This window comes from Trachurus trachurus (assembly GCF_905171665.1).
Source record: "Trachurus trachurus genome assembly, chromosome: 18".
In the NCBI taxonomy this organism is placed as follows: Eukaryota; Metazoa; Chordata; class Actinopteri; order Carangiformes; family Carangidae; genus Trachurus; species Trachurus trachurus.
In genome coordinates this window covers 3,647,214-3,660,543 of record NC_139909.1, presented here as the reverse complement: position 1 = coordinate 3,660,543, position 13,330 = coordinate 3,647,214, and the positions used below count along the sequence as shown (strand labels likewise).

General features: G+C 41.7%; 1 protein-coding gene and 1 long non-coding RNA gene across 4 annotated transcripts in view; both read right to left on the bottom strand.

Annotated features, from left to right (window-relative positions):
- Nucleotides 1–8,077, bottom strand: part of LOC311001345 (RING finger protein 175-like) — a 100,421-nt gene extending 92,344 nt beyond the window's left edge. The window contains exons 1-9 of one of the 2 annotated variants that reach the window (XM_083992412.1): nt 7,929–8,077; nt 7,500–7,537; nt 7,170–7,311; nt 6,369–6,523; nt 4,652–4,759; nt 3,886–4,006; nt 2,857–2,990; nt 2,668–2,769; nt 1,017–1,807 (exon numbers count right to left, since the gene is read on the bottom strand). In XM_083992412.1, the coding sequence (XP_083848538.1) occupies nt 1,687–1,807; nt 2,668–2,769; nt 2,857–2,990; nt 3,886–4,006; nt 4,652–4,759; nt 6,369–6,523; nt 7,170–7,311; nt 7,500–7,537; nt 7,929–7,949 (942 nt within the window). In that variant the 5' untranslated portion in view covers nt 7,950–8,077 and the 3' untranslated portion in view covers nt 1,017–1,686. Of the gene's footprint in view, nt 1–1,016; nt 1,808–2,667; nt 2,770–2,856; nt 2,991–3,885; nt 4,007–4,651; nt 4,760–6,368; nt 6,524–7,169; nt 7,312–7,499; nt 7,538–7,928 lie in introns of those variants that run through there. The other variant, XM_083992413.1, reaches the window with a different exon arrangement.
- A 744-nt stretch (nt 8,078–8,821) lies between these two features.
- Nucleotides 8,822–12,606, bottom strand: LOC311001625. 2 transcript variants are annotated; one of them, XR_014596186.1, is made up of 6 exons: nt 12,568–12,606; nt 11,553–11,647; nt 10,966–11,060; nt 10,696–10,764; nt 10,113–10,185; nt 8,822–9,108 (listed from the first exon to the last, which is right to left on the bottom strand). It is a non-coding gene; the product is annotated as an uncharacterized lncRNA (long non-coding RNA). The 2 variants fall into 2 exon arrangements; XR_014596187.1 differs by lacking the exons at nt 8,822–9,108; nt 10,113–10,185 and adding an exon at nt 10,224–10,481 and having other exon boundaries at nt 10,696–10,755; nt 10,974–11,060.
- Between the last annotated feature and the right edge of the window lie 724 nt (nt 12,607–13,330).

The following is a 13,330-nucleotide window of genomic DNA, read 5'->3' as shown; positions in this document are numbered from 1 at the left end:
GGAGGATGGCTACTGTCGTTATGGAGAACATGCAAGAGTTCACTCAGACCTGCCACAACGTACTTCACCTGCTTTACTTTATGGAGTGTGAACTGTATAATACCTAATTAATGAATGATTAAAGCAGAAGTAAGCGATATTTCTGTGTTAATATAAGTCTTAAATAGTTATATCTTCCGACAGCAATCACTTACATAGAGTGTTTGGACCGAAACACGGGTCTCTCAGTCACTCAGTTTCTCTTCGGCTCAGAGAAAACTTTCCTTGTATCCTACAGTTTTTATCCAATGAGGAGAGAGAACGGCATGAAGGGGCGGTCCTCTCTGTGTGTGCAGCCAAGGGATGCGCCTGAATGTGGTGACGTAGGGACGAGGGCCAATAGATCCATGACGAGGGCGGGGGCTGCTAACTCCATCGGCTGACAAGACGTTATGGTGCGTTCAAGGCAACTCGTAACTCGTGTTTTTCCGACCTGTGAAGTCGTACCAGTTCGATCTGGTACGAGTTCACGGGTCAGAAGTTACGAGTGGCCGTTATAGTGACTTTCACAGGCAACAGGTCGGAGAAACACGAGTGGGTTGCCTGGAACGCTACAAAGTCGTAAGTTGTGACTTGAAGCTGTAATTTACGGTTTCAAAAGCCTGCCTGGAACGCAGCATTAGCCAAAACGGCCGGATCGCTTACTTCTGCTTTAAGTAGGCCATTATTATTACCAAGCTAACGTTAACACTGAGGGATACAGCACGGTATCCCAGAATGCATTTTTGCATTGACCAGACAGTTGAGAGTGACAATCATCAACAAGTATATTAGCAGGCCGGCGGTTCTTAAAAGTCAACCACTGACTGTCAACTTTAGCTTCATACAAATTAAGATTATAAAACAGACATCCCAAATAAAAACCTATACGTAACAAACAAACAAACTCGACATGTAAACAGGTTTTGTGTGTGTGTGTGTGTGTGTGTGTGTGTGTGTGTGTGTGTGTGTGTGTGTGTGTGTGTGTGTGTGTGTGTGTTTGTGTGTGTGTGTGTGTGTGTGTGTGTGTACCACCAACTCCCGGACAGAGTCGTAATCAAAGTGCAAAGAGCTGTGGCTGTTTCAAAAATGTAGATCAAGTCTTGTAAAACAAATAGTTGGACTTAGAAACTTGTTAGTGGTGTCGACAGACCAGACCAGCAGTGAGCAGTGCTCGGGAAAAGAATAAAAATAATAATACAAAAAAAATTAAAAAACCCAAAACATTTTTATGACAATACAAAATAAAGCAATGGTCGACATGCAAGAGACAGTGTTTCAACAAACTGGACACGTCTTTCTTCCGTTTGGAAAAAAGATGAAATACTCGACCTGTGCTTCAATATTTCTGTTCCAGTTTAGTTGGCAGCAGCTTTGGGATCACGGTATTCCCAAAGACCGGCCGAGATCGCCCTGCACCAAACCAAACTTTCCTTTTCTTTTCTTTTTTTTTTTTGCAAGCGCTCGGTCCAAGAACTGAAGCACCGACGAAACATAAGACGACAGCAGCAGCAGCAGCTACAGTCAGTTCCTCTTCCTCTTCCTCCTCCTCCGCTGACTTTGACACTTTGCTGCCAAACGTTAACGTCTCTCTCACACTCGACTCTCGACGTCCAGACCTTCCTACAGCGGAGTCGTCGTCGTCGTCGCTCCTCGAGGCCGATCTATCTATTCGAGGCCAAGTGAGAAGTTAATTCCATGGACGATACCGATGATGATGGGTTGCCAGGCAACGAGGTATCTGAGCCAGTCGAGCAGCTGCCCGTAGAGGACGTGTGTCTTTTCCCAGCTGGCGACAGGTGGAGGAGTTAAGGAGCGATTCCAGAAGACACGGACCGTTTTAACGGTAACGCACTGTGGTAAAAGATTAAACAGGTTGCACATTATGGTTGATTTTTGTTGTGTTTAAAAGGGATAGTTCAACATTATGGCAAAGTGGCACATTGCCATTATCCCTATAGTCATAGCAGTAGGTTCGTTACCTTTAATTGTCGGTGCAAGCTATTTTTAGAACGGCGGAGCAGAGCCGTGAGCTGCTCAGAGCTACGCTACGGAGGAGGCTCATTATGGGATTTCTTGGTTTCCCTCATCAAACTCATCAAATACACAATCCAACAACTCCACAACGCTCTGGTGGACAAGTTGTGAGCTGCACATTCACCACGCTATGAGATAATAACACAACGTTACCACACAGAGTTGTTTTACAGGGAAATACAGAGACTGTTGATGAAAAACTGTCCCTGAAGGCAACGTGCATCAGTGGTTTTGCATGAATTTCCCTCTAAAACAACTCTGTGTGGTAACGTTGTGTTATTATCTCATAGCGTGGTGAATGTGCAGCTCACAACTTGTCCACCAGAGCGTTGTGGAGTTGTTGGATTGTGTATTTGATGAGTTTGATGATGAGGGAAACCAAGAAAAATCCCATAATGAGCCTCCGTAGCGTAGCTCTGAGCAGCTCACGGCTCTGCTCCGCCGTTCTAAAAATAGCTTGCACCGACAATTAAAGGTAACGAACCTACTGCTATGACTATAGGGGTTATGGCAATGGGCCAATTTGACTAAAAATTTTGAACTATCCCTTTAACACCTGAAATCAACTTTATATTTAGAGAATAAACTCTACGATGGACGATGGAAGGATACGGGTTGTTCATCATCCTCTTCAAGTCAACCTTCTCGTTGCAGTACGGACATGTCTGCTTCTTACCCACAATGCACCAGCCACGGATGCAGAACTCGTGGAATCTGAATGAGGAGGCGGAGTTAAGGCAGAAACACTGAAAATCATTTAAAATATATACATATACAGTATAGAGACACAGCTGAGGATACATGTGTCCACAGGACAGCTGGTAGGTGTCTTCTATGAATCCCTCCTCCTCCACGTCCACCAGGATCCTCTGACCACACACGGCACAGATGTCGTTGGTCAGACTCCTGCTGGGCATCCCCCCTTTGTTGTAGTACTGGAAACACACACACACACAAGGACCCCAGTGTCTTTATTCAATACAGTCAGTGCAAATATCTGTGAAGTGCTATGGGAATGGCTAGTGGCTACGTCATCACATTCTAAAACATCACTTCCGTGTCCAATCGCAGGATATTCAGCACAGAAACAACAGGCAGAGCCGGGTCAAAAACACCATTTATGAATAAATAAACATATATATTCATGTATATGAATTTAATGCATTATATAGCATAAATGTGTGTTTTTTTTACTGTAAAAAAAAAAAAAAGAGAGAGAGAGAGAAGATGAACGTAACGGACGAAAGTAACAAAGCGATTTTCTCCGAGCACATACAAGTCTGATGTCTAACTTTGTCCTATGACTTTGTCAGCATGTAGGCTACATTTTGTATGACCTAACAGAACTGCATAAAATCTTGAGGTTACGTCTGACTTTGACCGAGTTACATTCAAGAAGCAGCTGTTTTCAATGACTGAAAGTGAATTCACTCTGTGATTGTTTCGATCGATCAGCTGTGTTTACCGTTTCAGGTGTCATAGATGGTTAGACAGATTAATTATTCCTCTAACATCCTAAAGTTTGACTTGTCAGAGTTTTTCAGTAGAGAAGCAGCTCAGGTTTAAGTGTCGGGAGTCACTGTGGGGACGAAGGAAACAGCTGTGACCTCGTCCCTCTGCACATTACAGGGGGTTGGACACGGAAGTGATTCATGACGTCACACTAGACATTCCCATTACGATTCATCTTTGTCATACTTTCACTACAATTCCCATCATTTCGGGTGCTGTAAATTTGGATGTAGTGTGTAAAAACACTAAAAACACATTTTGACGCTTCTTATTCGTTCATATCTTTGCACGTAAACGTTGAGGAGTCGAGAGTTTTACCCCGATCGTAGAAGCCATGTAGTCGGAACAGATCTCAGCGAAGTCTCTGCCCATGACGCCGTAGTAAAGGCCGTAAAACAGCATGATCACACCTACGTCCATGGAGTCCTCCGCCTTGATCCTACACACACACACACAAAAAGACAGTCGTGTCTTAGTAACTATAGATTATGAATGCACTGTACATGTTTACACATCCAGCATCTGGAGAAAGCTTTCCAAACTGCTGTGAAGGCGCTGACATCACAGTGTTGTGACCACGTACACAAACTCAAAATCTTACTAAGAATATTTGTCTTATTTCTTGTCAAAATGTCTCATTTCTAGTCAAAACTAAACTCTTTCCACTTAAAATAAGACTCATCACCTAAAAATTAACTTGTTTTTAGATAATTTTCACTTGAAATAAGTAGAAAAATCTGCCAGTAAAAGCAGGTTTTTTTGTACTTGTAATAAGGAAGAAAAACTTGCTCCACTATCAAAATGTTCTCCTCATTTCAAGTGAAAACATGCTTGAAAGAAGTAAAAAGTGTTTAAAAACAAGTTACTTTTCATGTGAGGAGTCTTATTTCAATGTAATTAGATTTATTTTGACTAGAAATGACATTTTTACTAGAAATAAGACAAATATTCTTGGTAAGATTTTGAGTTTTTGCAGTGTACTTCAATTTAAAGCACGTTTTACTGCAGGTTTCGACCCATCAAACGACCTTTTGGCCCATTGAGTGTGTGTGTTTGTGTGTGTGTCTCAGCAGCAGCAACCGACCTGAAGAAGACGTTGAAGCCGAACATGGTGAACATGATGGCCAGGTAGCCCAGGACGCCCACGGCGTAGCTTAGCTTGTAGATCAACAGGAACCACTTGTAAACCATCCTGAGAGACGACAACAAGAACCAACATCAACTTCAACACAACAATGCAACAAACCAGCACCAGCTGGACGAGGGATGGGAATTGATAAGAATTTAGCGATTCCGATTCAATGATCGATATTGCTTATCGATTCGATTCCTTATCGATTCTCATTGGGTGAGGGAATCAATCAATCAATCAATTTGTTTATTTCGGGCATGTCAATTTAAATCATCATCATCACACTTCATCTTAGTTCAAATAACACAATACACATACGAGGGAATAAAAGAGAAATTTGTTTGCATTAATGCAGTGGTTCCCAGCCTTTCTGGGCTCATGACCCCATTTTGACATCACAAACAAAGATTGTCTGTGGTGTTAGAAAAGAAAAGAAAAGAAAAGAAAAATACCTAATTAGTTTATTTAATACATTTTTTTAAATTATCAATTACTAGACATTTAAGGCGATCCCATTTGAATTCCAGGCGACCCCACATGGGGTCCCAACCCCGAGGTTGAAAACACTGCATTAATGGCTCTAACATTAAAAAAGTAGACAGGACCGACCTGCCTGGACAGGTTAACACTAGACCACTGTGGCTGTGGGGCAGCTGTGCTCACAGGAGGAATTTAACAATGTTTCCATTACATGGTTTTTATGCATCTGTATCTTCTCACTAGTTATTGTTTTCATAACGTTCGTTTTTATGCGGAGTGAGCGAGCGAACGAGAGAAAAGACACAGGGCGTAGCTACCGTTTCACGTGGCTACGAGCAAAACCTGAAACGAGGCGAAGAGAGAAAAACACAAAGAATAGACATGTAGCCTGTTCAGGAGACGTTGTCCTGTCCTCACGACGTGAGGGAGGAAGGACCGGAGGGTGGCTCACAGGTTAGTGATGAGGAAACGTCACTGTCAGCTGCATCTGTCAGCAGCTCCGCTCCACGCAGACACGCCACTAACTTTATTTTGTGAGAACAAACTGTGACATGTGGATATAAACACTAAGCACCCTCATTTATAATGAAGATCGGTTTTAACGTAACATCATCATCTGTACATTGTCCCTTTTAAATAAATTAAATTGAATTTGAATGAATCGTTCAGTCTGGTAGAATAACGGGTCTTTGTGGGCGCTGTGTACATCGGCTCCAGGTAGAACAACTGTAAAACACCTGGAGCTGATAAACTAAAGCCAGGAACACACCGGCCCAGCGGGTCGCGGCGGGGAGAGGCTGCAAAAATAACAATCCAGTAAACAGCGACATCAACTCTTGACGTGAGAGCAGCCCACGTGTCCACACTACACAGTGTCGGCCGGGTTACACACGTGTGCGTGCCATACAGTAGGTGCAACAGGCGATGCTGTCACACCACTCAACCCCCAGATTGAGGCTTCTGCCTCCACCCGTGTTTGCTTCGTTCTGACCCGAACACAGCGTGTGTTGTTTGTTTGTGTTTTCTTTGCACAAGTTTCTGAACCAAACGGAATCGATAAGGGAATCGTTAAAGCAGACACGCACACGATTCCAAGAATTGATCCAAGTTTTCGATTCCCATCCCTAAGCTGGACTGATGGAGACGACAGCAACTAATAAAAGTAGATGCAGTAGAGTAGTGTTCTGACCTGGGCGTCCTGCAGGACAGCGGCTTGCGAGTGGCTCTGAAGATGACGTAGCTGGTGACGACGGAGAACATCCCCCACATGGACAGGAACCTCCACCAGTACAGTTTGATGGTGAAGTACAGAGGAACCACCCACATCTGGACCAGAGTCACCAGCTGTGGAGCAGACAGCCGGTTTAATACACTCAACATTTATTTAAAACTTTACTGACTTACACATTAGATACGTGTCAGTCTGGACTGCAGCTTCTTTAAATGACAAAATCTGCATGGTACAACCTCGTGAAGGTCTGAGGGTTTTATTTTATCACGACTTTATTAGACTGCACTGGATTTAGGTTAGTGAAAAGCAGTTTTAACCTAGTTTTAGTCTATTTGAAGTGATACAAGACTGACAAACTACAACTCCTCCTTCTCTGGCATTGATCAAAAATCTCTCTTATCATGTCACTACTTGAAACTCATGTTCATAGGCTTACATTAATGTGTAATGTATGGTCGTTACTCATATTCTTGGTCCTCCCTCAATCACTTGTTTCTGACCATATCTCTCTTTGTACGGTCAAAGTACTGTCTTTAAAAGGTGCTATAGGAAAGAGTATACAGTTGTGCCACACGCTGGTGATAATGCTACAAAAATCACAGTGTTAATCTGTGTGTTTCTACAGATTTTGTGTTGGTAAATGAAAGGAAACTGAACTTCTTTAACACTTAGGGGTTATTTAGGGGAACAAACTACAGTTTTTAGAGGAAGTGCAGGGTTATAAATATGTCCCGTTCCGTCCCCAGCAGCATCACCCACGTTGTAGGAGCGGTGGTGCCGCTGCTTCCACTGCACCAGGACGATCTGAGCCACCACCAGCGTGGCGATGAGGATCAGCACCATCTCGGCGTGCATGGCCTCGTGTCCGCGGTGCTTCACGTGCAGACGCTCATGCTGCACCCTGCAAACAGACACACACACAGACACACACAGTATATTATAGAGACAGGAGGAGGAGGAGGAGGAGGAGGAGGAGGGGGGTGTGGTGGGATACAGATGAATTGAACAGAGGTAAAGTGCTGCGTTCAATGTCATATTCCAGAATTTGTAAAATAAAAAATACAGGTGTGTAAAAGAGAAGAAACTCACTTCCAGTTTTCCCTGTGAGTCATCTTCAGCAGGTCGTCCTGTAACAACAACACAGGGACAAGGGACAGAAATAGCAGCAGCAGCAGCTCTCAGTGGACACACACACACACACACACTAGGCTACCAATGTGGGTCAGAACCAAAACAAACCGTTCCATCCACCGCTGCAACGTTCTGAATTCTAAATTCTAAATTCGAACGCCGCCACGCGTTCCATATGTTTGATGATGACGCGACTGTGTTGCCACGTTGAAAACAGCAGAGTAGCGACAGACAGACAGCAGCTGACCTGGAGCAGCTAGGTAACTAGCTAGGGAGCCGCTAGCAGCCGTTTCTCTTCATTTACACGCTGTTTTTTTAGGTATAAACCGCGACAATTCACGTAGAAGTGTTAAGAGCTGTGTTAATAACTCGTGTTCATTCACTCACCTGGGGGTGCACGCCCGCCATCCTTTGTTTTGTTTTTTCTACCGGTGCCAGCTAGGCTAAGCTAAGCTAACTTAGCCGAGCCGACGAACCGGCGGCAGCTCCGTTAGCACCGCTTTGACAGCTGCTGCTTAGCTGCTGCTGCTACGAGGCTACGGAGGACGAGGAGGGACAATTCACTTCCCACAACCCCATAATAATACGTACTGTGGAGTTAAGACGTTTTTATCGAGGTGAGATTAAGTCATAACATTAACGATAAGTAGCACTTATCAACTTAACTGCTATCGTGTTGATAAAACCAGTGTGATGGTGCATCTCACCATTTGAAAATAATCAACTGGCCACAAAGGATTAATATTATATTCAGATAATGTAATATTCTAGCCATGATTGAAGATATTGAAGGTCCAATAAAGTCAAGACAATATTCCTCTCATTACACCACTAACAACCTGGATCATTGATAGAAATACAGAGTGAGTCCATGGATTTATGACTAAAATCCCAATGATTCATTCATCCTCAGTATGTTTGGTGTGTTACACTGCCACAACACTATAATCAAGACTGCTTAGCAAATGACACACATTCAATTAGAAATTGAGTCAAGGATAAAAACATGGATGAGCCAGGATACATTTCAATAAGATTTATTACAATATTTGTTGAAACAAAGCAAACAATTTCATTCAGTAAAAGAAATCAGCGATCCCTTCTTTGCCATCTGTCTTTTCCCATCAAAATGATGTTTGGTTTGCAACAGTTTGAACTTTACAACTTCAGGAAAAGAAAAAAAAAAGTGATATGGCAGGATAAAGGAATCAAGTCGTGGGTAGGGGAAAAAAGAAAACCCCTCCTTGTTCCCAGGGATGCAGTGCAGCGCACGCTTCTTGTCGACCTGTTGGATGAAATAATCAAGAGTTAAAAACCAGACACAACATGACGATAATGAATGGACTAGATCAACTAGATCAGAATTCGCTCAGACATCCAAGGAAGGATTGGGCCATCTTTGGTCTTTCGACCTCTGGTGGAAACTACGAATGGCAGGAAAAGTCGTCATCACAGCGAACTGGACATACAAACTCAAATATACTTAATAAAAATACATACCTCGACAATTATCACCACCACCGACGATCCGGTCTTTGAATGACCAGGCCGCCTGGAGACCACCACCCTGAAAGAGACAGGAAATAAGAAATCAGATGTGAAGCTAAAACACAAACAGAACAGATGATGAGGAGATAGACTCAAAACACTCCTGCAAAGAGAGTCATTCTGGATTTATACATTAAAGGCCACTCAGTATCCAGGGTTGAATGGAGAACTCGATTTTTCTCCTTTTCTGTGAGTGTATTTTGTGACTATTGGTGTGTGTTGTTGTCCTTTAAGATTGACTCTGATGACGGTTCCTCAGTCTCTTATTAGGCTCAATACTTATATTGTATGCATTTCTGATTTGTTTAATTGATTATGTAATGTGCAATGCTGATTTATTGACTCTGTGATTTTATTATTTCTTTCTTTTTGTACAGAGTCTGCTTGTCATTGGCAGGTCTTGCTGTTCAGGTCATGTGACCTCCTACCTGCTCACACTGAGCAGCTGTCTGCAATTACCTACTTAATTGTGAACTGAGACTGACAAACATTTTCACTTTTGTCCTGACGAAGGCCAGTTTGGCTGAAACGCGTTGACTCGCTTTTAAATAGATTAGCCATGTACCAATAAAGGCATTTTAATTGGTCGTACCCTCACTAGTGCCTTGGTTTTCTGTCTGCAACCCAGAACAGATGATGTGTTCACTTTTTAAATTCGCTCAGACATCCAAGGAAGGATTGGGCCATCTTTGGTCTTTCGACCTCTGGTGGAAACTACGAATGGCAGGAAAAGTCGTCATCACAGCGAATTACGGAAACCAGGTAAATGCATCATGGCTGAGTAAACAGGTTTTAATAGAATATTATCCTTAAATTCTGCTAATCTTTACTGGGAAATCCCATCTTTAATGGGAAAATTATACTCTAATAATAATTCCAAGGCAGGTTTACTGGATTTAAGGCCAGTTGGGAGTATTAAACACAAAGTTAATTCCAGAAGTAAAATCAAACTTAGCCACTTCAGTTTGCATCTAAAATCTAACCCAGCCGTGTTGCCCTTCTGTTTGTTTCAGATGTATTCACCTGTGTGACGTCTTCAGAAGGAATCTGGTTTCCTACTCCCACATGGACCTCAAACATGTTCCCAACAGTCGGCCTGAAGAGAGAGAGATTTGAGATGTGTTTAGTTAAACCGGTTAACGGATGAAAAATAAATCTTCCATTTCCACCAGTCGCTCAGACATCCAAGGAAGGATTGGGCCATCTTTGGTCTTTCGACCTCTGGTGGAAACTACGAATGGCAGGAAAAGGCGTCATCACAGCGAACTGGACTTTAAATTTTACAATAAAAATTTAAAAAACATACATGCCGGGTTCAGAAGTGTTGATCGTCACCGCTGAACGTTCGGTTGAGCCATCGTCAATGGAACTGATGACGTCGAGACATTCACTCTGAAAGCAAGTAGGAGATAGAGTTAGTGTTATGACAAAGACAAAGATGATAACAAGACAAGTTGGACTTTGTCAGTCGCTCAGACATCCAAGGAAGGATTGGGCCATCTTTGGTCTTTCAACCTCTGGTGGAAACTACGAATGGCAGGAAAAGTCGTCATCACAGCGACCTGGACTTTAAATTTACAATAAAAAAAAAAACATGCACACATACCAGGTTCAGAAGTGTTGATCGTCACCGCTGAGGGTTCGGTTGAGCCATCTTGACGTTTAGCTGTTCACCCTGAGACAAGAAAGAGGTGGTTAGTTATGACAAAGAGATGCTACAGGACAAGTTGGACTTTTTGTCGATCGCTCAGACATCCAAGGAAGGATTGGGCCATCTTTGGTCTTTCGACCTCTGGTGGAAACTACGAATGGCAGGAAAAGTCGTCATCACAGCGATGAGAGTTTAGAAGCCGAGGTAAAGCAGCTCTTGTCTCACCTGTCCACAGGTTGGGTGAAGCCACCACCGCTCTCTCTGCTTCTTGACGTACGAGTCGTGTCATCATCCATCTTGTTCTTGCAGGTCACTGGTTCCTGTTGAGCCAGATGTTCAGTGTTAGGATGAACAAACTATTCATTCAACTGCGCAAAATTAATTCAGTGCAACAAAAGATCATGGAGGTCACCCACACATCACCTGACTCACTTCATATGTTTAGATAAAGGAATTTGAGGAAATCAATTGTGATTGTTCAGTTTATCAATCAGGGTGAGGCTGCAATTTCAACTTTCAACATCTGTAACAAGTACATTTGTCCTTAATCAAGCTTTACTTCCTGTTCTAGAAAGAAGGCCAATGAATGAGAAGCATTACAGAAGCTTATGGTAATAATACTATTGCTCAGTCATTTGAGTGAGTATCTAATGTTCTTTTGCTGCAGAAAGAGACCACGCTCAGACATCCAAGGAAGGATTGGGCCATCTTTGGTCTTTCGACCTCTGGTGGAAACTACGAATGGCAGGAAAAGTCGTCATCACAGCGCGGGAAGCTGCTTGGTCGGTTAACAGCGTGTTCAGTGCACTAACCTTGCCCAGGATGCAGGTGATGGTTTCTGGTTGGAGGATGGTGCAGGTTTCCAGCGTAGACGTGCTGGTGCTCAATGTTTGGTGCCATTACACCTCTGAAAATAGAGAAAAGGGAAAAGAAACTACCTTTAATATAATGTAAGAGTTTAAATACTGGAAAAGTTTAAATAAGTGTGGGTTCATTATGGACAGGATGGAAATAAACACCTATATAGTTGATACTCTTCAACAGACAAACCTACGCAGTACATTTATGTCAACTACTGAAACAGTTTGATAATTAGGCCTAAGCATTTCTTAAGCCAATAATCCCTTCGTCGCATTAAAATAAAAATAGTAGGCTACTTCACATTTACATAAAGCACTGATATTGTTACAGATGTGATAGATTTGCAATTAACTTCAAAAAATTAAAAACTCACATGGGAAAAAAGACTAAATGTGTAAAGAAATTAAATAAACCTGACTACAGTAAAATATTAGACTTTTCTAAACATTTTCTCAACCTTTATATTTATTAGCCTATGCTGTGTTCCCAATTATCATAGTTATCTGAGTTGAGCACCACGTGTCCAGTTGCTAGGCTACATGCTGCTGAAACCACAACTGAATACTACTTTTTACTTTCCAAGTCTTTTTCTTTCCATTTTTAACCATCAAACGCTGAATGAGTTCAATTCAGTTACACCAGCAGTGTAATGAGTTAGGCTAAATCAACTTTCCAGATCAAAACTAGCACAGACACTTGGTTTAAATCCATCTATTGTACCAACTTCTGCTGTAAGATTGAGATTTATTTGAGAAATTAAGAGTTAGAAACGTTAAACTCGACACTCCTGAGAAACAACGTGGAGAAACTTCAGACAGAGTCTAAACGCTGAAACTAATCCTCGACCATCCGTTAAATAAACGCATCATCCGCGTCAAACGTCGCCATTTCACGTTTTCAAACACTATGAACTATCAGTATAACTTAACATTTAACGACTAAAATGAACGTAAAATCAATATTTACCGTTAGTTTGTGTTTTCTAGCCTCCGACTCTCTGGTTCCTCCGGCAACAAATGAGTTCAGCTCGCGCTTCATCTCCTTTTAACTCCGTCATGGCGGAAGGTCACGTGGTTTGTGACGCAACACCGCCCCCTGCTGGACCGGAGGGTTGAACCCGTTAGACCCTGTTGATTAAAGATCCGCATTATACACTACATTAATTATGGACTTCATGACTACAGGTGTTTTATACTAATCCGGTTTGAATGTTGTTACATTTTTCCGTATTATTCAAATTCACTTATATTTATGAAATCATTAAAATGATTAAATAATATTTCATATTCAACATATTTGTTTTGATGCAATATTATCTCAATACACACTGAGGTGATGTGACATCAGAGATGATTCATGATTTATTTATTCAAAATAATACTATTGATAATAATATTAGTAGTTCTATCATTGTTATAACCCAAATATTATTTGAAACATAAAAAACAAAACAATATTTACAAACTAATTCATGTTTTGACAAAGTTTTTTTCTAGTTTGACGTATAAAGCAGTTTATCTAAATTGTTTTTTCCACACACATTTTCAGTTATTATGTCTGTACGTTTCGTTTAATGGGACTGAAACCATGTGATTGAATAACAGTCGGGGTTTTTCCGGTTTGAATGTTGTTACATTTTTCCGTATTATTCAAATTCAGTTGTATTTTATGAAATCATTAAAATGATTAAATAATATTTCATATTCAATTTGTTTTGATGCAATATTAT